We start from the raw sequence: 23,803 nt of genomic DNA on the forward strand, positions 1-23,803 counted from the left end.
GCTCAGGATGTTGAAACATTCCAGAATCCCTTTATTGTTCAGGAAAAGTGTGAAATTGTGGATTAGACTTTTGTAAGTTCTTGATACAATTTTTAGACAAGCCACCAAAAGAATAAGAATAGAGTATAACTTCCAAACTTTGGGAGGGGAAAGTGGGATGAGAAGAAAGTAATCTGCAGGAAGGCAAGAAAGGTGATTAAAAGAAATACGGAACGGGTGAGTTGAACAGGAAGCACAGAATAAGATGTTGGATTTGGATTCAAATATGTAGGTAGTGAAATGTAAGATTAGGGACAAACTAGACAGGAAAACATAATGGCCGGCTGCACCTGGGGGCCAGCAGGGGCCAGTGTCATGTCTCAGGGTGCTTTCAGAGGCGGACGCAGTGGAGCTGGGCCCAGTCTGCGGAGGGCCTGCGGCAGCCGCGGCTCCGAGGGACGAGGACACGGCGAGGCTGCTCTGCGCTGCAGACGAGGCCAGGTCGCGACGCCGCGCCGTCCAGGGCTGCAGCCTGCGCACCTGGCTGGGGATGGCCGCGGGGGGTTGGTTAGGGGCCTGTACGTTTCCGGGGAATAAACACGGGCATCTAGATGGTTCCTGGGACCACAAGGTCTTTTGAGTGAGGACAGCGGGACGGGGACAGGCAGTGTTTTAGACTGGGGGTGGCAGCGTTGCGATCTTCCCTTCTGCGGGCGACCCATCCACGCTAGCCCTAGGCACAGGCTTGGAGTTCACAAGGGGAACAGTCCCTCAGCACCCTGTCAGAAGGCCAGCATCTGGAATGTGCCTCGTCTTCCAGGATTTAGAGTTCGGTGCCCTTTTCTCCGCACCCGGTGACGGGAAAGAGTCTTGCGTGTCGCGCAGCAGCCTGACAGTTTTCTTCTCTTCGCCTTTTCCAGACCTCGGGAGGCTCTGCTCCTGCCCAGGTGGTCCACGCCCAGCCTCGAGCAGTTGGGTCCCCGGCCACGGCCACGTCCGACATGGTGTCCCTGGCACCGACTCAGGGCGTTCGAGCGGTCACCTCGGTGACGGCCTCGGCTGTGGTCACTACCAGCCTGACCCCGGTGCAGACCCCGACGCGGTCTTTGGTGACTCAAGTGTCACAAGGTAAAGGCAGAGTTGGTTTCCTGTGTGACCTGCCCTGCTCTTCAGGCTCCTTAGGGCTCAGGCTTGCACGCGTGTGCGGGGCTGCAGTCTCACCAGGTGACCTCTTCAGCCACAGGGGTCCAGCTGCCGGGGAAAACCATCACGCCCGCGCACTTCCAGCTCCTGCGGCAGCAGCAGCAGCAGCAGCAGGCGGCCTCTCAGGTGCAGGTCCCGCAGATCCAGGGCCAGGCCCAGGCGCCGGCGCAGATCAAGGCAGTGGGCAAGTTGACACCGGTGAGCGTCCTCTAGAAAACCGAACGCACACACTGTGTGATGATGCCTTGATGTGCCATGTGATTCAGAGTGTGTTTTGCACAATCTGCCATCGTCTTTATGTGGGAAGTGTGTTTGTGTTGTCTTTAGAAATCACTTTGCACACAGGGCCGCTTCCATGATCACGCGACCAGCTTGTTCACAGCTCTCTGAGGCCTTAATCCCCGTTTCCGGATGGGTCTTCCCACTCGCTTGCTTGTGCTCTGTGCTCAGGCTCCAGGGACCCTTTTCCCAGCCTGAGAAAATGTCAGTGAAAAGTGTTCCTCGACAGTTTTAAGAGACGAGGTGGTGAAGACTCGGTTTCTTGAGGAATAGTTCATTTGCAGTATTGTTTCTCTCATTTGAGTGCTGATGTTCCTGAATTTTGCCAATCTGTGTACGAGCTGTACTGTTACCTAAGTAAACACATTCATTTTAAAAGGAAATACTATATTCCTGCCACAAATGGAAAAGCATTCATACTCACCATAGAAAGTAACCACAAAAACGTGTAACAAAAGCAAGGTGGTACTTCAGACTCCCAGCTGGCTGTCGGGCCTGCCACAGTAAGTACCTGACCTCGGGCCTGCCCCTTGCGGGTGACAGAGGGGACGAGGGCACTGGAGGGCGGTGAGGACGTGCGAGCACCAGCTGAGACTTCTTCGTCCCGGAGGCACCCGAACGCGCGCCAGGGAAACGAGGCGTTCCGTCCTCCATCACACCAGCCACAGCTCAAGGGCGCGAGGCCACACATGGCTGTGACTGCCACATTGGACAGCCCAGCTCCAGAACGTGTCCGTCGCCGCCGAAGCTGGCAGACAGCAGACAGCGCTGAGTTAGGGTTGCCCCGCCCGGCAGAGGCGAGCTCTCAGAGCTGGTCTCCGCCGCTCCCGCCCCACGGCCTTGCCTTCCCACCTCCCCGCTCCTCCCGCTCTAAGGCAGCGGGGCCTTCAGCTGCCCCTGCTCCCCTCTTCCAGCTGCTCAGAGCCCCACGTACCGGCTCACTTGCCTGGTTCTGTTACTCCCTTCCCTTCCCTCTCCTAAACCAGTGGCAAAGTCCTTTTCTTTTTCAGCACCTTGAACGAGATCGGACGGTCGTGAATAACTCAATATAAATTTCCTTAAAACATTTTTATTCCCTAAAATATTTCCTGAGCTATCTTTATCTTGATATTTTGACTTCTTTTAAAGACATGGGTTTATTTACCAATTAAACTTTCATTTGGAGACAGTTGGCGTACAAAATTTAGAGCTAATGCTTATCTTACAGCACATTTTAAAATTTCAAGAGGGACGACGATTTTAAGACTTAAAGAATTTTTGGTGGTGCTGCAGATTTGAATCGCCTTGCTTGTAAGCGATAAGAACCCAGAAATTTTGCTATGAATTTGCTAATCTGTGAGAATCACTGTTGCTAGTTTTCATCAGTGGTAAGGGAACATTTAAAAAATGTTGTTGGCAAGGCCTGGAGGATGGTTTGCACACTGCACGTCAGCAGCTGTTTACTTCGACATTGAACGGGTAGTAGAACAGTAACTTAAAACCAAGATATATACGAAATGGAATACGGTTGACGTTGATGAAAAGATTACTTTATCTGGGTTTTAGGAACACCTGATCAAAATGCAGAAGCAGAAACTGCAGCTGCCCCAGCAGGCGCCCCCAGCACAGGCCCCGCCGGGGCCCCCGCAGCCAACGGCGCAGGTGCAGGTGCAGGCCCCGCAGCCCACGCAGCAGCAGAGCCCCCAGCTCACCACGGTCACGGCCCCGAGGCCCGGCGCCCTGCTCACGGGCACCACCGTGGCCAACCTCCAGGTGGCCCGGCTCGTAAGTTCCGGTCGATACGCTTGTTTTCCCAGAGCAGCGTCTCCTTCCGTTTTAACTGAACCGTTGTTGCTCGCTCAGGCCCTTGCAGGTATTATGGCGGAGTGACAAGTAAAGGCACGGTCGTTCCCCCAGGAACTTAAGTTCTCCTCGGAGAGGGCGAAACAGCACGTGGGAGACATTTACACAGTCACGCTTTCCAGAATGTCGGTGTCGCAGAGCTTATGGTGGCCTGAGAGGCTGGGGGGTTGGGGAGCGAGCCCGACCACGGAGAGAGAGCAGGCTTTACGTGGGGGGGGGGGTGACGGGAGGGCGAGATGTGGCCCCTGGAAGGTGTCCCGGTGCTGCTGGGGCAGAGGCCAGGCACGAGGCCCGTGTGGTCGGAGCAGAGGGGAGGTGGAGGGGCGAGCGAGGCCCCAGAGCCAGGCTCAGGGGTCACGGTGCTCTGCAGGCCCGGAGAGGCATCGAAGGTTTCTGAAGGAGGGGATGATGGTGTGGTGAAAGGGGTGTCTGGGAACGCCAACTACATTCGGCACGTGTCGAGGCGGTGTCCTGGAGCCCAGATGCTGTCACATCAGGCAGGCCAGTACCCAGCGCGGGCGGCTCCCTTTCTGGCACTGGCGACGGCTAGCATTAGGGATCCTGCTCTGGGTCAGGTGCTGCCATAGGCTCTCCGCCTGTCACCTGATTGGTGCTGAGGCAGGAGTGGGTGCTGTGATGCTAGCTCCATTTTGCAGGTGCAGAAACCAAGGCACACACCTTCAGTAACTTACCCAGATCTTACAGCTTGTCACCCACAACACAGCTGTGATCTGGAGCTCTGGGGGCCCAGGCTCCGCTTCCCGTGTGCTTCACTCCACTTTTAAGTCTGTAAGAGAGGGGCTAGAAATGGATAAAAACTGTGAAAGCAAGCTTGGTGTTACCTGTGTTCACAAGAAAATGCCAATTCAAATGAGCAGAGTAGTAATCACGCACGATGGCCCGCCTTGGGGCAGCCCACGCCTCGGGCGGGGCTTGCCAGCGGGAACCCTCTCCCTCTGGAGAGGCTTAGAGTCAGTTGAGCTAAGAAATGCGCCCATTATTTTACCCAGTGATTCTATTTCTGCTATATCCTAAAGAAATAATAGAACAAGTACAAAGTAATAAACGTACAAACTTGTATCAGGGGAGACTTGACTGTCCATTACTGAGGAGTTGACTAAATAGACTGTACAGCGTGCACACAGTGTAATAGTACACAGCTTTGGGGAAGGATTGTTGCACAAGGAGGAGAGGCAGGTTACAAAATGTCTAGAATTCATCCCATTTTACACACTTTCCTGGCAAGCCGCACAGATGAGGACAAGGTCTGGTGGGCTGGGTATCATTTCCACGTTCACATGTGGGCACCTTAGGGTTATGGCTGATTTTTACTTCCTCGTATTTTCTTAGGTAGTCTGAGTTTTTGTATGTATAAAAACGGATCTACTTCCATTTTCCTTTTAAAAAATATAACTTAAGGAAAAAAGTGCTTGGTAGCCGAGTGATAAGTCACAGGAGGTGGAGACCGAGGGTGGCCCTTGGTGGGAGGCCGAGGCCATAATTTCGGGCTGATCTTCTGTGGCCGCTGAGGGATAGGAGACGAGCGTAGGAAGTGTGGCGGGAGCGGGGTGCTGTCAGGCTCTGAGATGCAGGAGGCAGAGACGCTCGCTGTGGGACAGGAGCGCATCTGAGCAGCAGTGCGCCCGGGCGTCCGGGGGCTGCCGAGCCCCGCTCCCTGTGTCCGCTGGTGACGGTCAGGGCACGTAGGCGACCCACAGTGAGCTGTTTTCCATTAGCTGACCACCACGCGGCACCTTTGTGAATGTGTCAGTTTCTCACCACCTGACCGCTGGTGGGGAAATGTCTGCAGATGTGTGGAATGCTGAATGTCTCTGGACTCTCCCATTGTTTTCACTGTCTAGACCCGGGTCCCCACTTCACAGCTGCAGGCTCAAGGGCAGATGCAGGCCCCGGCGCCCCAGCCAGCCCAGGTGGCACTGGCGAAGCCCCCGGTGGTGTCGGTGCCCGCAGCCGTGGTCTCCTCGCCGGGCGTCACGACGCTGCCCATGAACGTTGCTGGGATCAGTGTGGCCATCGGGCAGCCGCAGAAAGCCGCAGGTGCCTGTCTCATGCCACCCCTCGCCCCCTGCCACTCTGCATACAGCCTTGAGTGGGGCTGACAAGCCTTTTCTAGTTAGTAGCTGTGGCCCGCAGCTATCTCGGGTGTGTCACGGTTTATTTTAGCAGAAGTGTCCCTCGATTTAACCGTTCACTTTCTTAACTTCCCCAACCTTTGTCCAAATGTCGTTGTGAACCTGGAAACATTTTAAGTAGATGTAAGAGAGGCTTTATTTAGCTCAGCGTCATTTCAGCGTGTAGTTTTCTGCACAGAAATCACCGAAGCTGAACTCACCGTGAGCCCTGAGACCTTGTCCCTCCTTGGCGCTTGTGATTAAATGACCTGATCGGTGTTCTCAGGGCAGACTGTCGTGGCCCAGCCTGTGCACGTCCAGCAGCTGCTGAAGCTCAAGCAGCAAGCCGTCCAGCAGCAGAAGGCCATCCAGCCGCAAGCCGCCCCAGGCCCGGCCGCCGTCCAGCAGAAGGTACTGGGTTCCCGGTTGTCCCCTCTTTACGTGAGTCGGGCCCCGCTGCCAAGCGTGGGATGCACGGAGGTGGGGAGGGTCCTGAGCCGGCCCAGCTTGGCTGCCTGGCCTCCACGCCCCGGGGAGCCCGTGGTTGTGGCCTTGGGCTGCACGGAGGACGGCCTTGGGGCTGGCCCTGGAGGGAGCGCACGGTCCATGAGAGGGGGGGCCCCCATGCACTGCGGGCTCCTGGGGGCAACTGTGAAGGACGCAGGGTGTTGAGCTTCATGACTGGGAGGGGCCGGAAGGACTCGGGGAAGCAGGTGTAGCTCCTGGTGTGCGACCCATCTGGGTGCACAGGAGCCAGCTGAGGACCATCTCCGTGTGTGTGTGTGTGTGTGTGTGCGTGCGTGTGTGTGTGTGTACGTGTGTACACATGCGCTCGCCATCAGAGGATGGACGGAGGGAGGGGCGAGAGGGGACAGGGTACTGTGAGAGGAGTGCTGTCAGCGACCCCCTGACTCAGAAGGCGGGGCGGCAGCTCTGAGCTGATTCAGGCCCCAGAGCCGAGTCCTCCTCGGGGCGGGGGTCCGGGGCCGCGTTGACAGCAGGAGCAGAGGCAAGGCGCTCTGTTTCCCGGGGCTTCTGCCTTGTCCGCCCCCTGGTGGCCCGAAGCCTGGCGTACAGGTGATGACGTCGTGGCTCTTGAACGCCGTGTCGTATCTGCGCTGCTTTCTGAACCGGAGCGCGCCGGCGCACCGTCCCCGTGTGCTGAGGGCTCCGCAGGCGGCTGGTGCCCCTTCTCAGAGACTGACCGACGTGCGGAGACGTGAAGTGACTTCTGGGGTGGGCCGTGCCGGGCTGGGAGGCAGTGTGACAGGACGGAGACCGGGCTGGGTCATCACGGAGGCTTAGCCAGCGTCTGAAAGAGAGAAGGAGAAGGGCTGTAGCCGAAGTGCCAGTTGGTATGTTCACGTAACTTGAAAGAAGACTTCTGAGACGTTAAAACTGTCCAGAGCTGTGGCTTTGTAAACTGAATATATGGGCCACATACACGCATGGCTTTCTGAATAGTATTTAAACGTTCCTGGCAGGGAAAACTGAAAATCAGACTAAATGTGTAAAGATTGTGCATACAGGTTTGTTTCTGTTTGTGCTAAATAGTTTTGAGTATATGCCAAATTCTTAAAGTTAGATTTGGAAACTGTGTGTGTTTTCTGTATCGTCAAGTTCACTCGCTTAACTTACGTGATGAGCAGACGTGGCACCACGTGCCTCAGAAGATGGGAGATGAAGCCCAGCCTGGCTGTGAGGGTACCTCCCAGCAGGGGAGGAGGTGACCCAGGACCAGGCACCCCGCGGGGGCAGCAGCAAGAACAGGGCAGCGGGCAGGCAGGGCCAGGAGCCGGGGTGGTCACGCTGCCGGCGTCTGGGGGCAGTCGGGGCCCACGGAGGAGGCCCGGTGGCTCTGAGAAGGGGACACAGAGCCTTGCCTGCTCTAACCCTGGGCGGCCTCTTTTTCCTCAGATCACGGCACAGCAGATTGCTGCTCAGGGCCAACCACAGAAGGTCACCTATGCCACCCAGCCAGCCCTTAAAACCCAGTTTCTCACCACGCCCATCTCCCAGGCCCAGAAACTGGCTGGGACCCAGCAGGTGCAGACCCAGATCCAGGTGAGCAGCGGGGAGCCCGAGGGCTGGGAGCAGACGCGGCGGGCGCTCGGAGGTAGAGCGGGGGACGCCGCCAACCAGCGCCCCATGGAGAGCGTCGTGGGGCCCTGCAGCGTGGCCGGGGGGCCGCGCTCAGGTCCTGCTGCGGTGGCAGGCTCTGCTGTGAGGCTCCTCCAGGGCTCGTGGTCGTCCCTCCGCTGCCGCCGGCTGCCCGGCATCGCCCACCTCCTGGGTCCCGCCACACGCGTGACGCCCGGGACGGGGTGCGGGGCTGTGGGCACGCCCACCCGCCGAGCTCCTGTGGTCCCTCAGCCGCGGCCCGTGCCGGCCTGCCGTCTGCCCTCCTCTGGCAGCGGTGCGAATCTGCTGACCGTCGGGGCCCCTGCCTTGGGACGAGCCTGTTGGGGGGCTTCCCGGTGGGGCTGTACGTCCCGGGCATCTGCCTTTGGGTCTGTGTGTCACACTTCTCGCGGCTTGTGCCTGATCTGCTCACTCACTTTACGAACAGAGCTTCTGAATTTGAGTGTATTGGAATTTATCAGTCTCTTTGTGTCTGAATAGTGCCTTTTGTGCTTTGCTTAAGAAATCCTTCCCAGAGGTCATGGTGCTGTTTCCTAGATCATCTTCTAAAAACTTGATAATTTTTTTGTTCACATTTATGTCTTTAACCTTCCTGGAATTGGTTTTTGGAGATGATCCAAAAATTAGGGGTTCAGTTTAATTTTTCCACGTGAACGCAGTGCCCTGTTACTTTCACACTACTCATTCAGGAGTCCCTTCTCTCCCGCGACCCACCGCGTGACCAGGCGCACGTGGCGTGCGGTTCCTCGGGGGCTCCTCTTCAGCACCGTGGTCCCGGCCCCTGTGAGCCCACACTGCCCCCTCTTCGTCACTCTGCTGCGTGGTGACTCTCGGCATCCGCCTCCTGCTGTCGGGAACGGCCTGCTCTCCCGCTTCTTTGCACTTCCGTATCGATTTTGAGTCAGCTTATTTAGTATACACACCGTGGTCAAAACTGATGGGGTTTTTGTTAGAACTGCGTTGACTCTGTAGATCAGTTTGGGGGAGAGTGGACATCTCTACAGCCTTGACTTCAGGTTCACCAACATGATACATCATTTGCTGTTTAAATCTTCTTTAATGCCCTTTAAGTAAGTTTTCTGAGTTTTTTTTCCGTAACGATCTTATTGCGTGTATTAGATTTATTCCTAAGTAATGGGCATTTTCTGATACTCTGCTCTAAGTTCCCTCTTTTTGTCTGTGTCTCTAGGACACTGTATGTTGACTTTTGAATCCCGCAGCCTCAATCTGTTCTAGTTGGTTTGCATTTCCTTTGTGTCGATCACATCACCTGTGAGTCCTGGCGGCCGGCATCGTCCCCTTCGTCCTTCTCTTTCTTATTCCCGCCTCATCGTGCCGGGGACGCCCGCCAGGCAGTGTGACAGGTGCAGACAGGAAGCTCGGCCACATCGCTCTCCTGATGGTCGTTCTGCGGGGTTGGGTTTTTAAAATCACCCTTCAGCACAGTAAGAAAATTCTCTTCTTCATCTAGATTGCTACAACTTTTTGTTCCTTTGGTTGTGCTGTTTTGTCTTTTTAAAAACCCTCTGTCTGCACCCCTCCCCTCGTGGTCCCTCCAGTCTCGAGGCTTTGAGCCCATCTCTGTGCCCATGAGCCCAGATTCTCATGTGCAGCCAGCTCTCATCCCGCCCAGGGTTTTAACCCTGGCTGCCTTTGGACGGCCCCCTGGAGGTGTGTGCCTCTGGTACCTGAGCCCTTCCTCCTCCAGCTCTGGGACAGCAGTTCTGTCTTCCCTGACCTTCAGCCTTGCCTGGGCCAAACCCTCCGCTGTCCTTCACGCTCCAGACCCGGCCCAGCACGGATCCCGCAGTGAAGTGCGCTGAGACGTGCTTTGTGGCGGCGTGGGGTCCCTTTGTCACCTCCAGGTCGGGTTTATCCGGGGTGTTGTGCCTACTAGTTGGCTGCTTCTGTCAGTTATGAGAGGGGTGAGTTAAAATCTCCCATTCTGGGCCTCCCCTGGCGCTCCAGTGGCTGGGACTCCGCGCTTCCGCTGCCGGGGCGCGGCTTCCATCCCTGGTCGGGGAACTGAGGATCCCACATGCCGCCTGGCACAGCCAAAAAAATGGAGGAAAAAAAACTCTCCCATTCTGGTTATGGGTTTATCCGTTTTTCCTTATATTGCTTTCTATTTTTGCTTTTTATATTAGGTGCTTTATTATTAGCTGCACATAAATTGAAACTTTAAATTTTATTATTTTGAAGTACTGTTTTGGTCTGGCAGCCTGTTGTGCCTCCTACCGAGAACTCCACCCGTACGTCACGGGAACAGTCGGCTGGACGCCGCCTCACTCTCACCGTGCCGCGTCTCGGTTCTGGTCCTTTACCTGTGACGCGTCCACTCCCTTTATGGTGAGGCCTGGGAGGGGCGGCCTTCAGCCTCCATGTTGTTTGGGTTTTCAACTTGTTCTGTTTTCTCTTTCCAGCCTTATTTGCCTTCTCTTGTTCCATTTATGTATTTATTTTTTGTCATTCTGGGTTTTTTTCCTCCTCTGACTCGTTTGAAAATTACATGTTTTCTTTCTGTTCTCTTAAGTGGTCATCCTAAAATCTCCATGTGCAGATTTACCTTTTCAAAGTATAGCACAGGGCTTCCCTGGTGGCGCAGTGGTTGAGAATCTGCCTGCCAATGCAGGGGACACGGGTTCGAGCCCTGGTCTGGGAAGATCCCACATGCCGCGGAGCAACTGGGCCCGTGAGCCACAACTACTGAGCCTGCACGTCTGGAGCCTGTGCTCCGCAACAAGAGAGGCCGTGATAGTGAGAGGCCCACGCACTGCGATGAAGAGCGGCCCCCACTTACCGCAACTAGAGAAAGCCCTCGCACAGAAACGAAGACCTAACACAGCCATAAATAAATAAATAAATAAATAAATAAAAAAGTATAGCACAAACCACCGTCTCTGCTCTGCTCTCGAGCTGTCAACACCGTTGCTCCCTGGCCCTCCCAACTCACATGCCGCTGCAATCACGCAGTTTCCTTCTATCCTGTTTCATTTTCACTTTTCATGTAAAATTACTTTTCTTTTGCTTGAAGTACACCCTTTGGAGTTTCCCATAGTGTTTGAAAATGCCTGTATTTCACTCTTGTTCCTGAAGGATGCTTCTGCTTGGTATGGAATTCTAGATGGACATTTATTTTCTCAGCACATTAACAGTACTCCCTGGCTCCTGGTCTTTTGTTGTTGATGAGAAGTCAGATGTCTGTCCAGCGGGTCGCTGCTTCGATGGTAACCTGTCTTTTTTCCCTCTGTTTCCTTTTGAGATCTTTTCTTTGTCTTTGGCGTTTTATAAATGCTGTGACGCTCTAGCTTGGAATTTGTTGATCGTCTGGAATCTGGGCATTGACCTCTCTTGTCAGTTTAGGAAATGACCAGCCGCTGTTTCTTTAGATGCCACCTCTGCCCCATTTCCTGCCCTCCGTGTCTCTTCAGTCTCTGTGCTTTCCTTTCATTGTCTCTCTGTGCTGCATTCTGAGTAATGTCCTCTAACCTGTCTCCCATTTCACTGAGTTTTCCTTTCATTAGATCTAATCTGCTGTTAAGCTTGTCCATTGAATTTTAATTTTGGTGATTGTAAGTGTTTTATTCTTCGAAGTTCTGTTTTTGTCTCGAACCTGCTTGGTCTTTGTAGTCTCTTGTTCCCATACGTGTTTTCAGGCTGCACAGGACAGCACACTGTTTTGTGCGTGCCTGATAATTCCTCTATTTGAAGTCCGTGTGCATCTCATTTTACTTGTTTCTGCTGTTCTTGCTTCAGGAACTGTGGGGTTTTTGTCATTACAGGAGTTGTCTTCTTGTGAGCCAGTTTCCCTTGAAGCTCTGTTTGTGGGAAGGCTTTGAGGTCTGGGTTGAAGGTGGGTTCTTCCTTGTACTGGGCTCCCATGGGTGCTGTCAGGACCACCTCAGCTGTGGCTTGAGGGTTTGGTCTGCCAGCCTGTGTCTCCCCCTCCCCTGCCTAGCACCGAGGCCTAAGGCAGGCGGCTTCCTCACAGACCCTTTGAGTGCCAGGATCGCAGCTGCAGGGGGCATCGGGCGGCCCTCTTGTTCGCTCCTCCTTTGAGTGGGTTTGGACTTGGTCTCTTTGCTGCACCTGGGAGGCCATGAAAACCCAGTGCAAGGCTTCCCCTGCAGCACGTGGTCTCGGGCACGAGCTGCCATAGCACCTTCTCACGGCTCGGGGGTCCCCCATTTGCTTAAGTTTTGGCACTGGGAGCTCTGGACTTTCTGCAAGTTTATCGATGCATTTTAAGACGTCACCTTGGTGTTATGCGTGGCGTCTCAGCATTTTCATGGCTGCCGATCTGAGCTGTGGCCCGTGCGCTGCAGTAGCTGACCGAACGTCTCTCCCGTCAGGAAATTTCGCACAGGCTCACTTAGGGGTTCCTCTGATGTCAGTGAATGCGGTTCACAGTTTTTGATTCAAGTTACAGTAAACTAGTAAATGCCTGGTGATTCATTTTAATTTCCATGAGAACTCATATTTACTTGGGAGCTTGTCATTTGCAAGTACATCATATAATTTCACATTTCCTCCAGGACTATCTTGGGCAAGACTTATTTTCATCCCTGTTCCGCCAGTTAGAGACCTGAGGGGGCTTTCCACGGCCCCCAGCAGCTACCCACGCGGGAGCCCCTTCTGCTTCTGTGATCTGGTGTCCCCGAAGCCCTGAGTAGACACAAGTGGCCTGAACCGTCTTATTACAGCAGGACAGCAAGATAGGCAGGTTTACAAAAAGTGACCATTGGGTGGAAGGCTTTGTTTTATAAACAGGAAGATCTCAATCGTGATGAAGAAGAATGTAGAAAAATGATGAAATAACCACTTTAGAGTTTGGGCGTAGATGTCTCTGGACTAGGGCTGAACCTTGGTGTTGGTCTGGGTCCCCTGACAGTGGGGGCACACGTGGGGTGGTGCCCAGGCACTCCCATCTTCCATGTCACTCTGTCATATGACTTGTAGTGATTTTTTATAAAAGAAAAATGTGACTGTCTGAAATACGAGACCGATAATAAACTTCAAATTACATGTGATTACAGATTAGGAAGGCAGTCGTTACTCAGTGCAAAGGTGAAATAACTGGTTCTCTCGGGGTTCCAGGCGAGCACACTTTTGAGAACTGCTATTTTGTGTCGTCTGACCACCGTCGTCTTTTTTTTTTTTTTTTTTTTGCATTAAGAACTGAGAAGGAGAGAGGGCGAGAAGTCTCTTTTGCGCACACGTTCATTTGGCGTCTCCCTTTGGCTTTTTTGTTTTGTCCAAGGTTGCGAAACTCCCTCAAGTCGTCCAGCAGCAGACACCCGTGGCCAGCATCCAGCAGGTTGCCTCTGCTTCCCAACAGGTAGGACCTGGAGACCCGCAGCTGTCGGGGGTTCCCACGAAGAGAGTTCTTGCTTTTCATCCAAGGAAATAGAATTTTAATTCCTAGAGAACCGCTTGTGATTTTCATAATACAGAAAAGAAAATTAACTTTGGGGAAAACACCTGATATCTTGAGACTAGCAGGAAAAAAACCTGAACAAATGTGTTTGGACTCAGTGTCACACGTGCTGAGGGGCTCATTTCTGGGCTCCTTCCTTCAGCCAGTAAACCTTAGGTGCCTCCTGCCTGCTGAAGCCACCACACCTTCGTTTTAGGGAAACGAAGAAAGAAAACAGAATCCGTTCATATCGACCTTGGGTCTTAGAGTAGAAATACTACTGGGGACAGCCAGGACTTACCTTCCCAACAGAGCCTAGCTTTCGGTTCTTACCGGTTTTTTTACTGCTAAAAATGTGGCTGTATAAAAGCAGTGCTTTAAAATAATTGTAGTTTGTTCAGAATCACACTGGCATGTAGATTTCAAGAAACCAGATAGTATTAGAAGCCGAACACCAGCAGCACCAGTCCCCGGTCATCATTTCCCCACAGGCATCCACTTGTAGCTAAAAGCAGCAATAATTTCGTTTTCTGTTTTTGTTTGGTTAGAAACCAGAGGTCCTATTTTGATAGGTCGGGTAGTTTTTACATTTCACGGAAGCATTCGCGCCAGTTAAGTTTCTCACCCCCACCCCCAAGGATGTCTAATTTTTCGTGTCGCCTGATCTGCGTTTTCTAGGGGTGTGTTTCTGTTTTGGTTCAGGCTTCCCCGCAGACCGTGACCCTCACCCAGGCCACAGCAGCCGGGCAGCAGGTCCAGATGATCCCCGCGGTGACAGCGACAGCACAGGTGGTCCAGCAGAAGCTCATGCAGCAGCAAGTCGTGACCACGGCGGCGGCCCAGCTGCAGACCCCCGGGGTTCCCAGCCCAGCCCAGGTGCCGGCCAGCTCCGACAGCCCGAACCAGCAGCCCAAGCTCCAGATGAGAGTCCCTGCCGTCAGGCTAAAGACGCCCACCAAGCCTCCGTGCCCCTAGTCGGGAGAGGGGGGCGGCCCCAGGCGGGCCACCCGTGCCTTCCGCCGTCCCGCCAAGGTGGGGTAGACTTTATCTACTGAGCCCCAGGACAGTGTCATGCAGGGTGTCCAGCGCCTGGAGCAGCGATCCTCAGCGAACCCCCCCTTTCATGTGTTATGTGACTGACTGAAAACGTGACGGTGGCAATTTTTCCTAGATGTTTTACCTTTTAATTTCTCCTCCAGAGCAGTAGTGCTGGGTCTTGAAAGCCATTTAGAATTTCTCTGTGAGTGTACAGTGTTTTTTGCACATCACAAGTAACCATTTGGAAGGTGCAGTGAGTCATAAAATAGACCTTATGAGGCTAAAATGTGGTCTGACAGCATCTGTCTCTGCCTGGTTCTTTATTCCTAACTGAAAACGCAGTATGGTCCCTCAAGAGGAGAAAGACTGTCTAATATCAAAGGTAGGTCATCTCAGATCAGGGAAAACCAAGGTGCTTTCTTCCCTCCCTCCTAAAATGTGACTCGTTTGGACTCTTAAAGGAGAGATTTAGTACTGACATGCATTGAAGCACATTCATGACGCGTTCCCAGCTTGTGTTGAAGGGGAATGATCTGTGACTGAATTTTCATTCCAAAGAGCATCCCGTGCAGCGTCCCTCAGAGTGACCGGTTTCCATGTAAACGGAACCTTTGGGACTGCTCCCCATCCCAGCACATCCACGATATTTCCCCAGGTTTCGGATAAACTTGTAATTGGACTTAGACTACTGAAGCAGCGCCAGCAAACTTTGTGAGGCTCCCGTCTGGGAATGGTTCGGGGCCCAGACTGCTGTGCAAGTGTTGTCACGTTGCAGATGGCACCGCTGAGTGCTCGGTGAGGCGCGACTCTTGCTAAGGGGGCGGCCTGCCATCACCCCTTTGCTTTCGTGCCCAGCCCAGGTGTGACGTGCAGAGGTGAGAAGCCTCCTTGTACAGGTGGTGTGTATATGCACCTACAAGTATTAGCCACAGAAATGGGTGTGGTAAACTCTTCATACTAGACCGTCATGTCTCGTATGTGAGTAGATCGCCCACTTGGGGTTCTGCGTAAAGCAGAGAGCCGTCCAGGCAACTTGGGGTGGGGGGCCCGTGGTTGAGGGGCAAAGATGAGGCCCTGTATTTGCTGTTTTTATTTTTTTACTGTGGCAACTGCAAAGGGCTTGATTGGCTGACAATGTCTGCTTACCTGGAAGTGTCCACCCAAGCAAAAGGCGCGTGTCTAATGACACCCTCTCTGCTCTGTCTCTGTGCCTCTTTTACAGCTTTGGTCCAGGAAATCAGGTTGTGTTAGGTCTGTGTGTACTTAGGAACAGTTCCGGCATACTGAGAGATTTTTAATTTTAATCAATCGGTTTCCCCCCGCTTTGTATCACTTTATATGACACAAAGGAAAGTGTCCTGTCCCGAATTTTTTTGTTTCCCATCAATATATGTGGACAATAATATGGCGATTGATACCTTAGTGAAGTCAACCGGGCAGCTCATTTTTGAGTTCCTGGTGAGAAATTTGGAAAAAAGTAAAGACCAGTTGTTCAAAGTGGACGGGATTTAACGTTCTAGTTAATTGAACATATCAAAACAGAACACTATACTTTGCCTTCTAACTTGTTCATTGTGGGTTCAGCACGTGCTGTAATGAGAGAGTACGGCATGCAGGAGGCTTTCTGGGCTTCGTATCTGGGTACTGAGGAGAGTTCCTACTTTTTTTTTTTTTAAATCCGCAAATGTGCAGAACTAAAAAGGAATTCCCCTTTTCAGCTTATTTTAACTTGTGCAGCCTGTTGGTTTTGTTCTTACCCTTCATGGGGGTGTTGACGGTCTCTTTTGTAGATGATGGTGAAATGTTGAGTGTTTAGAATATCCTAGACATAGCTGCCTGAGTAGAAGTCCTCTATTAATCTAGAACACTAGAAGAGAATTTAGAAAAATCTCTCAAAAGCTTTCTAAGAACAGAACTAGGGTCTGAATATTTGCAGTGTGGGACTCCTGCCCTGTCTTACTATGTGAGTGAAAGAAGTGTGTTTTCTTCAGCGATTCCCTGTTGCAAAATATGGGACAGAAAATCGTGTTACTGGTATCAGTCGATTTAGTAACATCTAGATGTCAGCACTGACCTCATAGTCTTCTACAGTGTCATTTAGGTAAAGGGTCCAGTGTATTGTTTTCTTCGCCTTCTGTTTTAAAGGTTAAACTTTCCATATTGAAGAATAAGTGTGAGTTTGTTTAGGACGATGTTTTCCAGGCTTCCTCAGATTGTTGCTGTGGTCAGAATCCCGCATTGCCTTGTAGAACAGGGTTCGCACCCAGTGCATGGTAAGGATGGAGAGAAATCTTCAGAACATAAAATATAAAGACAGCAGGCAAAAACACCGTCAAACTGGAACTGGCCACCATGGAAAGCAGTTGCCAGTGTTTCTTTAATTCAGAGACATTTGTTCCAGGGAGGCGGGGTGGTGTTTGCAGGATCGGGGGGCGGGGGAAGCAGGAGGCTGGAGTCAGCCTCCTGAGGCCGAGGCTTTCCCTTTTGCCACCTTCAGGACTTTCTGTTAACTGTTGTAACCAGATAGCTGTTGTGTTTTAAAATATAAAGGAAGAAGACCGAAATTGTAAATACTTTGTAAACAATCATTTGTACTTGAATAGTAGGGTTTTAAAGGGCACTGATATCCCACCAAACAAAAGGTATAATAAATTGACCTTTTTATATGCTTTTTTGTTTTGTCTTTCATAGAAAGCTACTGTTCAAGTTAAAATAAGATACCAGTCGTATTCATTTCATTTGTGTGAAGAGAAAACAAGACACAGGGAAACCCAGTAGTGTTGCGAACAGAGGTTTTCTTCTGGAGGTTTTCTTCTCGCTCCTCCCCCAGACGGTAGGCAGAACTAGAAGGGATGGAGTTTTTCAGTGAAATCACCGTTTCTCTCCGCAGAGACCGTGTCCACCTGGCCGCCGTGTTCCAAAGCCACACGGGGAGGAAGGACCCGGTGCGTTTTATTTTTCTTCGTAATGTTCTTGTTCTCCAGTACTACCTTGTACAAGACAGCAGCACTTCCTCAGCTGCACTGTGGTTCTGTCCCTATGCAGTATTTATTGAAGCATATTACATGCCAACTTTATCACTAACGGTGGAAGTTTTTTAGAAAAAGCAACACTTGGCTCTTCCAAGAAAATCAAAACTAATGAGAGATAGATGGGTAACTTATTGGTTTATTCAGCTGATGCTTACTGAGTGCATACTGTGTGTCTAGGCCCTGGAGCTATAGCTACGAGCAAAGTAGAAAAGGAGTTTACATTCTAGTAGTCCAGACAGAACGATAAAATGATTCAGGACGGTGTCAGCACCATGAAGGAACAGGGACAAGGTCACGGCCGGCGATCTGGACTTCATGCTAAGCAGAAGCCTGGAAGACAGCTTGACTTACAAGTTTGAAAGCTCCCCGTGTCTGCAGGGGAGGTGGTGGTTGAAGGTAGCCAGAGTGAAACCAGGGACAGACCCGCTGGACCATCTCCCTGGTCACAAGCAGGGGGAAAAGCCATCCTTGTGGGTCTTCAGATCCCAGCTCGACAGCCTAGGAGGCATTTTCTGACTGCCGCCCCCCAACCTAAAATGGGCACTCAACCTCCACCTCCTTTTCTCAGCCGCTCGGCCCTACTTCCTCTAAGCGGGCATCCATTTGCCGACGTGTGCCCCCTTCTCCCTAGACCGCAGGTCCTGCCAGGGCAAGGACAGGACGTGCTTGGTCAACGCAACAGGCAGTTAAGTGTGCGATGAGGGGGTGGGTGGGCAGGGGAGGAGCGGACGGACGGGTGGACGGAAGGTTGCAGGCGAACGGGAGGAACGAGCGGAGGCTGGCGCGCAGGTGACCGCCAGCGAAGGAAGCCGGGGGAGTGCGCAGGCGCGGGCCGGGGGCCTCGGGCGCAGGTCCCGCCTCAGCCGCCGCTGCTTCCGGTCCTCCCGCCCTCGCCCCGCCTGCCCGCGCCGATCGGCCGGCGCCGCGCCTGCGCACTGGGGCCAGGCTGGCCGCCGGCTCAGGTCGGGTCCGGTCGGGTGGGTCGGGTGGGTCGGGTGGGTCGGGCCAGCCCTCGGCCGCCGCCGCTCTCGTCCCCTTCTGGCACTCTCCGCCGCGTCGCCCGCCCGCCCGCCGCGGTGAGGGCCCGCAGCCTGTCCGCGCCGGGGCGGGGGCGGACGCTCAGGGCCGTGCGGCTCTCCTTCGGCCTCCCCGCCCGCCCGTTGCCCCCGCGTTCCCCCGGTCCACCTCCCCCTCAACGCCCCCGCGCCCCTGTGACCCTCGCCGCTGACCCCCGCCCCGCCGGCCCCGGGAGGCCGCTGTCCGCGGTGCTGACGCCGCCGGCGCCGCGTGTCTGGAGGGGCCGCTGGTCGGGGTGTCCCCGCCCCACACCCGGGAGGCGGAGTGGAGTCTGGGCTGCGGCGTCTCCTCAGCCGGCCCCGCCGGGGCGTCTGTCGGGAGAGGCGCCTCGCCACCCCTGCCCCCGGAGGCCTTTCCCAGGACGGAGAGCGAGAACGGCGCTCAGCTTTGCCCTCAAGCCCGAAGGCCGCGCGGCCTAGCAGACACTTCACAACCCGGCCCCAGAGCTGAGTGAGGATCCCTTCCTCGCCGAAAACGGCTTTGGCTACGCGAAGCTCGCAGCTCGCGCGCCAAGCTCCAGCTCCCCGGTCAGTTCCCCGGGCTTCACGGGGCCGGCGTCCGCCAATGACACGTGAGAAGGTGGAGCACCTCTCAGCCCACGTGACTGGCTTCCAGTTGTGGTGTTGGGTCTTGACGATTCCTGGGTGCTTCGTGCGTTGAGTGGGGATGCCCAACGCCTACACGGTGACACAGAGGTATTGCGCACGCATTTCTGTAAGCTTTTGCCAAGCAGGTAGACAGGATGTTCGTTTATTTATAAAAGTGTCTACTTAATGTTCACGTCAAGGTAGCAAGAGAAATACGACTTTCTCCTTTAAAGGTTGTCAGCTAAACCGGCTGCAAAAGTGGGAACGAAGCCCAAAAAGGCGGCAGGAAAGAATAAATCTTCAGACAAAAAAAGGTGCAAACAAAAGGGAAAAGGGGAGCAAAGGGAAAACAGGCTGAAGCGGCTAACCAAGAGACTAAAGAAGGTGTACCTGCAGAAAATGGAGAAACTAAAAACGAGGACAGCCCAGCCTCTGTTGGCGCAGGAGAGAGAGAAGCCAGGTCTGGTTAGTATCACACACCCGGTCCTATCAGTGGACCCTGTCTCTTCCTGCACAGTCCAGAGGAATATTTTTATCAACTATTTCGTAAATGACAGTTTTTTAGTAGCTCTGGAAACAGTTTTAATTAATTTATTTATTTTTGGCTGTGTTGGGTCTTCGTTTCTGTGCGAGGACTTTCTCCAGTTGCGGCAAGCGGGGGCCACTCTTCATCGCGGTGCGCGGGCCTCTCACCATCGCGGCCTCTCCCGTTGCGGAGCACAGGCTCCAGACGCGCAGGCTCAGTAGTTGTGGCGCACGGGCCCAGTTGCTCCGCGGCATGTGGGATCCTCCCAGACCAGGGCTCGAACCCGTGTCCCCTGCATTAGCAGGCGGATTCTCAACCACTGCGCCACCAGGGAAGCCCCAGTATATGATGTTAAATTGTGAATTAGTGGGACTTATGATGGAACAGCATATCAATATTTGAAGATATTGGTACTTGCTATCCTGTTAAGGAAAATTTGCTTCCAAATTTTAAGCTGGAAAGTCACTGGAATAACTGTTCAGAAAAGAATCACAACTACATGATTTTTTCGATTTTTGGTATGTATGTTAAGAATTGTGTGCAGGGACTGCCCTGCTGGCACAGTGGTTAAGAATCCACCAGCCAACGCAGGGGACACGGGTTCGATCCCTGGTCCGGGAAGATCCCACGTGCCGCGGAGGAACTAAGCCCGTGCGCCACAACTACTGAGCATGTGCTCTAGAGCCCACGAGCCACAACTGCTGAGCCCGCGTGCCGCAGCTACTAAAACCCGTGCACCTAGAGCCCGCGCTCCGCAACAAAAGAAGCCAACACAGTGAGAAGCCCCCACACCACAATGAAGAGTGGCTCCCGCTCTCCGCAACTAGAGAAAGCCCACACGCAGCAACGAAGACCCAACGCAGCCAAAAATAAATTAATTAATTTTTTAAAAATGCTTTAAAAAAATTGTTTTTCTTCAAACTGAGTTTGACAATTCTTCTGGATAGAAATTCTATATAGGATCATGTGATTTGAAAAACTTTTAACTGTTTCCCCTGAATTTATATGATGTATTATGATGGAAAAAAATGAGATCTGAGCCTCTTATAAAATACATTTGTCTATAGAATACACATACTTTATACAAACATATTTGGAAATAGGGAATCACCTGTATTCTGGGCTTTAGTCCCAAGTTGTGATGGAGTGGAGGGGCTGAAGACACCAACTGCCTCTTGGCTCGGGCAGGGTGTTCCCCTCTCATCCTCAGTTCCCTTGGTGTCAAATAGGAAGATGGTGGAATTTGTCTGGTGGTGTTCTCATGAATAATCACTGAGTGAGGGATGGGAAGCCATTAGCACATGTCTGAGCCCAGAGGACTGGCCTTGGAAAATGTTAGCCTGGCTGGAGGAACCCTCAACTCCAGGCCTCAAGGAACTCCAGCCAGCGGCCCCCAGAATGTATGCTCATGACAGAAAATCACAGCATACACAGCGAAGAGGCCTCAGGAGTGAGGGTCAGACTCACCTGTAGAGACGTTAAGACGCCAGAATTGCTGGATCTAGAATAAGAAATGCAAAATGTATTTCATATGGTTAAAGAAACAAAGGAGGAAATAACAAGCATGGAGGAGAAACAAGGGGTCACCAGAGACCAAGCAGATTAAAAAAAATGAACCAAATAGTTCTTCTAGAAATTAAACATAAAACAATTGAAACTTAAAACTTAGTGGAAGTGATCTCAATCCCTACCTCACACCATATGCAAAAATTAATGCAAAATGGATCAGAGACCTAAATGTGAAACTCACAGTTCTGAAACACAGGAGAAAATCTTTGTAACCTTGGGTTAAATTAAGATTTCTTAGCTACAACACCCAAAGCACAATCTATAAAACAATAAAAATGAAAAGTGGAACTTTATTAAAATTAAAAACATTTTTGCTGTGTGAAAAACATTATTGAGAGAATGAAGAGCCACTGGGAGAAAACATTTGCAAAAGACGCAGCCAATGAAGCACATGTAATCAGGACATAAAAATAAAAGAAAAAACGCATCTCCTTTACTCACGACACTTCTGACACCAGCTGCATGGGGGTCTCCCACACCAAGCAGTTCTCCAGGTCTCCGTGACATGGACCGGCTGTCCTTCAAGAGCCCAGTTCTGATGCTGACTGCCCGAGGCTAGCACAGAGCCTGCAGGCTAAGGACCCAGCCCCACAGACGACCCCCTTCAGATGCCAGTTACAAGTGCCAGGTTGTCACCTGTCCTTTTGACCAACTGGCTATAAATTGGAGGATTCCACAACCCCTCCTTGGGTTGGATCATTTGCTAGGACGGCTCACAGAACTCAGGAAAAGTTTACTTACTAGGTTAGTGGTCTATGATAAAAGGATATAACTCAGGAACAGCCAGATGGAAGAGATTCATAGGGCAAAGTGTGGGGAATGGAAGTGGAACTTCCTTGCCCTCTCTGGGCACCACTCTCCCAGAATCTTCATGTGTTCACCAACCGGGAAGCTCCCCCAAACCTGTCCTTCTGGGGTTTTGTGGAGGCTCCATTGCATGGGCCGGATTGATGATTACCTCAGTGCCTACCCCTTCTCTGCTCCCCAGAGGATGGGGGGGAGGTGAGGCTGAAGGTTCCAAGCGTCTGATCATAGTTTGGTCTTTCTGGTGACCAGCGCCCAGCCAGGAGCCCACCACGAGTCACCTCATTGGAACAAAAGACCCTCCTGGCACCCCTGCCACTCAGGGGATTCCAAGGGTTCTAGGAGCTCTGTGTCAGGAGCTGGGGGCAGAGACCAATATACAATATATATTTCTTATCATTTCACAGTAAAGAATTGTCAGAGGGCTTCCCTGGTGGCACAGTGGTTAAAAATCCGCCTGCCAATGCATGGGACACGGGTTCGATCCCTGGTCCAAGAAGATCCCACATGCCGCAGAGCAACTAAGCCCGTGCACCACAACTACTGAGCCTGCGCGCCTAGAGCCCGTGCTCCGCAACAAGAGAAGCCACCACAATGAGAAGCCCGCGCACTGCAACAAAGAGTAATCCCCACTCAACGCAACTGGAGAAAGCCCACGCGCAGCAACGGAGACCCAACGCAGCCAAAAATGAAAATAAATAAATTTATTTTTTTTTAAAATTGTCAGAACTCCATAGCAAGAAAATAACTCATTTTGGGAACTTCCCTGGTGGCAAAGTGGTTAAGACTCTGTACTCCCAATGCAGGCGGCCCGGGTTCAATCCCTGGTCAGGGAACTAGATCCCACATGCGTGCCTCAACTTAGAGTTTGCATGCCTCAACTTAGAGTTTGCATGCCACAACTAAGGAGCCGGCGAACTGCGACTAAGGAGCCCATGAGCTGCAACTAAGGAACCCACCTGCTGCAAGTAAAGCGTGGTGCAACCAAATATTTTTTTGTTTTACAAAAGAAAGAAGACTCATTTTTAAAAGTGGACAAAAGATTTGAACAGACACTTCACCAAATAAGCTCTAAGAATGGCAAATAAGCACATGAAAAGATGTCAGTATCCTTTCATTAGGGAAATACAAATTAAAACCACAAGGAGGGGCTTCCCTGGTGGTGCAGCGGTTGAGAATCTGCCTGCCAATGCAGGGGACACGGGTTCGAGCCCTGGTCTGGGAAGATCCCACATGCCGCGGAGCAACTGGGCCCGTGAGCCACAACTACTGAGCCTGCGCGTCTGGAGCCTGTGCTCCGCAACAAGAGAGGCCGCGATAGTGAGAGGCCCGCACACCGCGATGAAGAGCGGTCCCTGCTCGCCGCAACTAGAGAAAGACCTCGCACAGAAACGAAGACCCAGCACAGCCATAAATAAATAAATAAATAAATATTTTTTAAAAAACAGGGCTTCCCTGGTGGCGCAGTGGTTGAGAATCTGCCTGCTAATGCAGGGGACACAGGTTCGAGCCCTGGTCTGGGAGGATCCCGCGTGCCGCGGAGCGGCTGGGCCCGTGAGCCACAATTACTGAGCCTGCGCGTCTGGAGCCTGTGCTCCGCAATAACAGAGGCCGCGAGAGTGAGAGGCCCGCGCACCGCGATGAAGAGTGGCCCCCGCTTGCCGCAACTAGAGAAAGACCTCGCACAGAAACGAAGACCCAACACAGCCATAAATAAATAAATAAATAAATATTAAAAAAAAACAAAAAACCACAAGGAGATACAAGGACACACCTGTTAGGATGGCTAAACAGTGAAGAGCGTGGCTAGTGAGGGTGTGGAGCAGCCTGTTCCCACGCTCTGTGGGTAGGCATGCCGAAGAGTAAAGCCCCTTTGGAAACAGCTTGGCAGTTTCTTATATATTTTACTTAAACAATCATTTACTCTCTGACCCAGCAATCTCACTTCTCACAGTTTACACAGAAGTGAAAACACACATCCACATAATAACCTGTATGCAAATGTTTATAGCAGCTTTATTCGTAATCTCCCCAAATTGGAAGCAACCGAGTCATTCAACTGGCAAATGGAGAAGCAAACCATGGCCCCTCCGGACGATGACATGGCACTCAGGTAGCAGGACCAGGCTGCTGGTGCTCAGACGGCAGGGGGAATCTCAAATGTATTGTGCAAAAGA

The 23,803-nt window shown here is 52.4% G+C and overlaps 1 protein-coding gene and 1 long non-coding RNA gene across 20 annotated transcripts in view; one reads left to right on the plus strand and one right to left on the minus strand.

The window, feature by feature from the left end:
• EP400 (E1A binding protein p400) overlaps nt 1-16,702 on the plus strand; it is a 113,305-nt gene extending 96,603 nt beyond the window's left edge. For 17 of the 19 annotated variants that reach the window (XM_082353159.1, XM_082353158.1, XM_082353147.1 and 14 more), the window contains 8 exons: nt 900-1,107; nt 1,217-1,380; nt 3,007-3,225; nt 5,166-5,361; nt 5,722-5,846; nt 7,353-7,499; nt 12,838-12,915; nt 13,696-16,702. In XM_082353159.1, coding sequence (XP_082209285.1) covers nt 900-1,107; nt 1,217-1,380; nt 3,007-3,225; nt 5,166-5,361; nt 5,722-5,846; nt 7,353-7,499; nt 12,838-12,915; nt 13,696-13,968 — 1,410 coding nt within the window. In that variant the 3' untranslated portion in view covers nt 13,969-16,702. Of the gene's footprint in view, nt 1-899; nt 1,108-1,216; nt 1,381-3,006; nt 3,226-5,165; nt 5,362-5,634; nt 5,847-7,352; nt 7,500-12,837; nt 12,916-13,695 lie in introns of those variants that run through there. The other 2 variants (XM_082353150.1, XM_082353154.1) reach the window with 2 other exon arrangements.
• LOC309610422 overlaps nt 1-23,803 on the minus strand; it is a 487,797-nt gene that overhangs the window by 227,772 nt on the left and 236,222 nt on the right. The window lies entirely within an intron of this gene.

The sequence above is a fragment of the Balaenoptera borealis genome, assembly GCF_965194805.1.
Source record: "Balaenoptera borealis genome assembly, chromosome: 14".
Classification (NCBI taxonomy): Eukaryota; Metazoa; Chordata; class Mammalia; order Artiodactyla; family Balaenopteridae; genus Balaenoptera; species Balaenoptera borealis.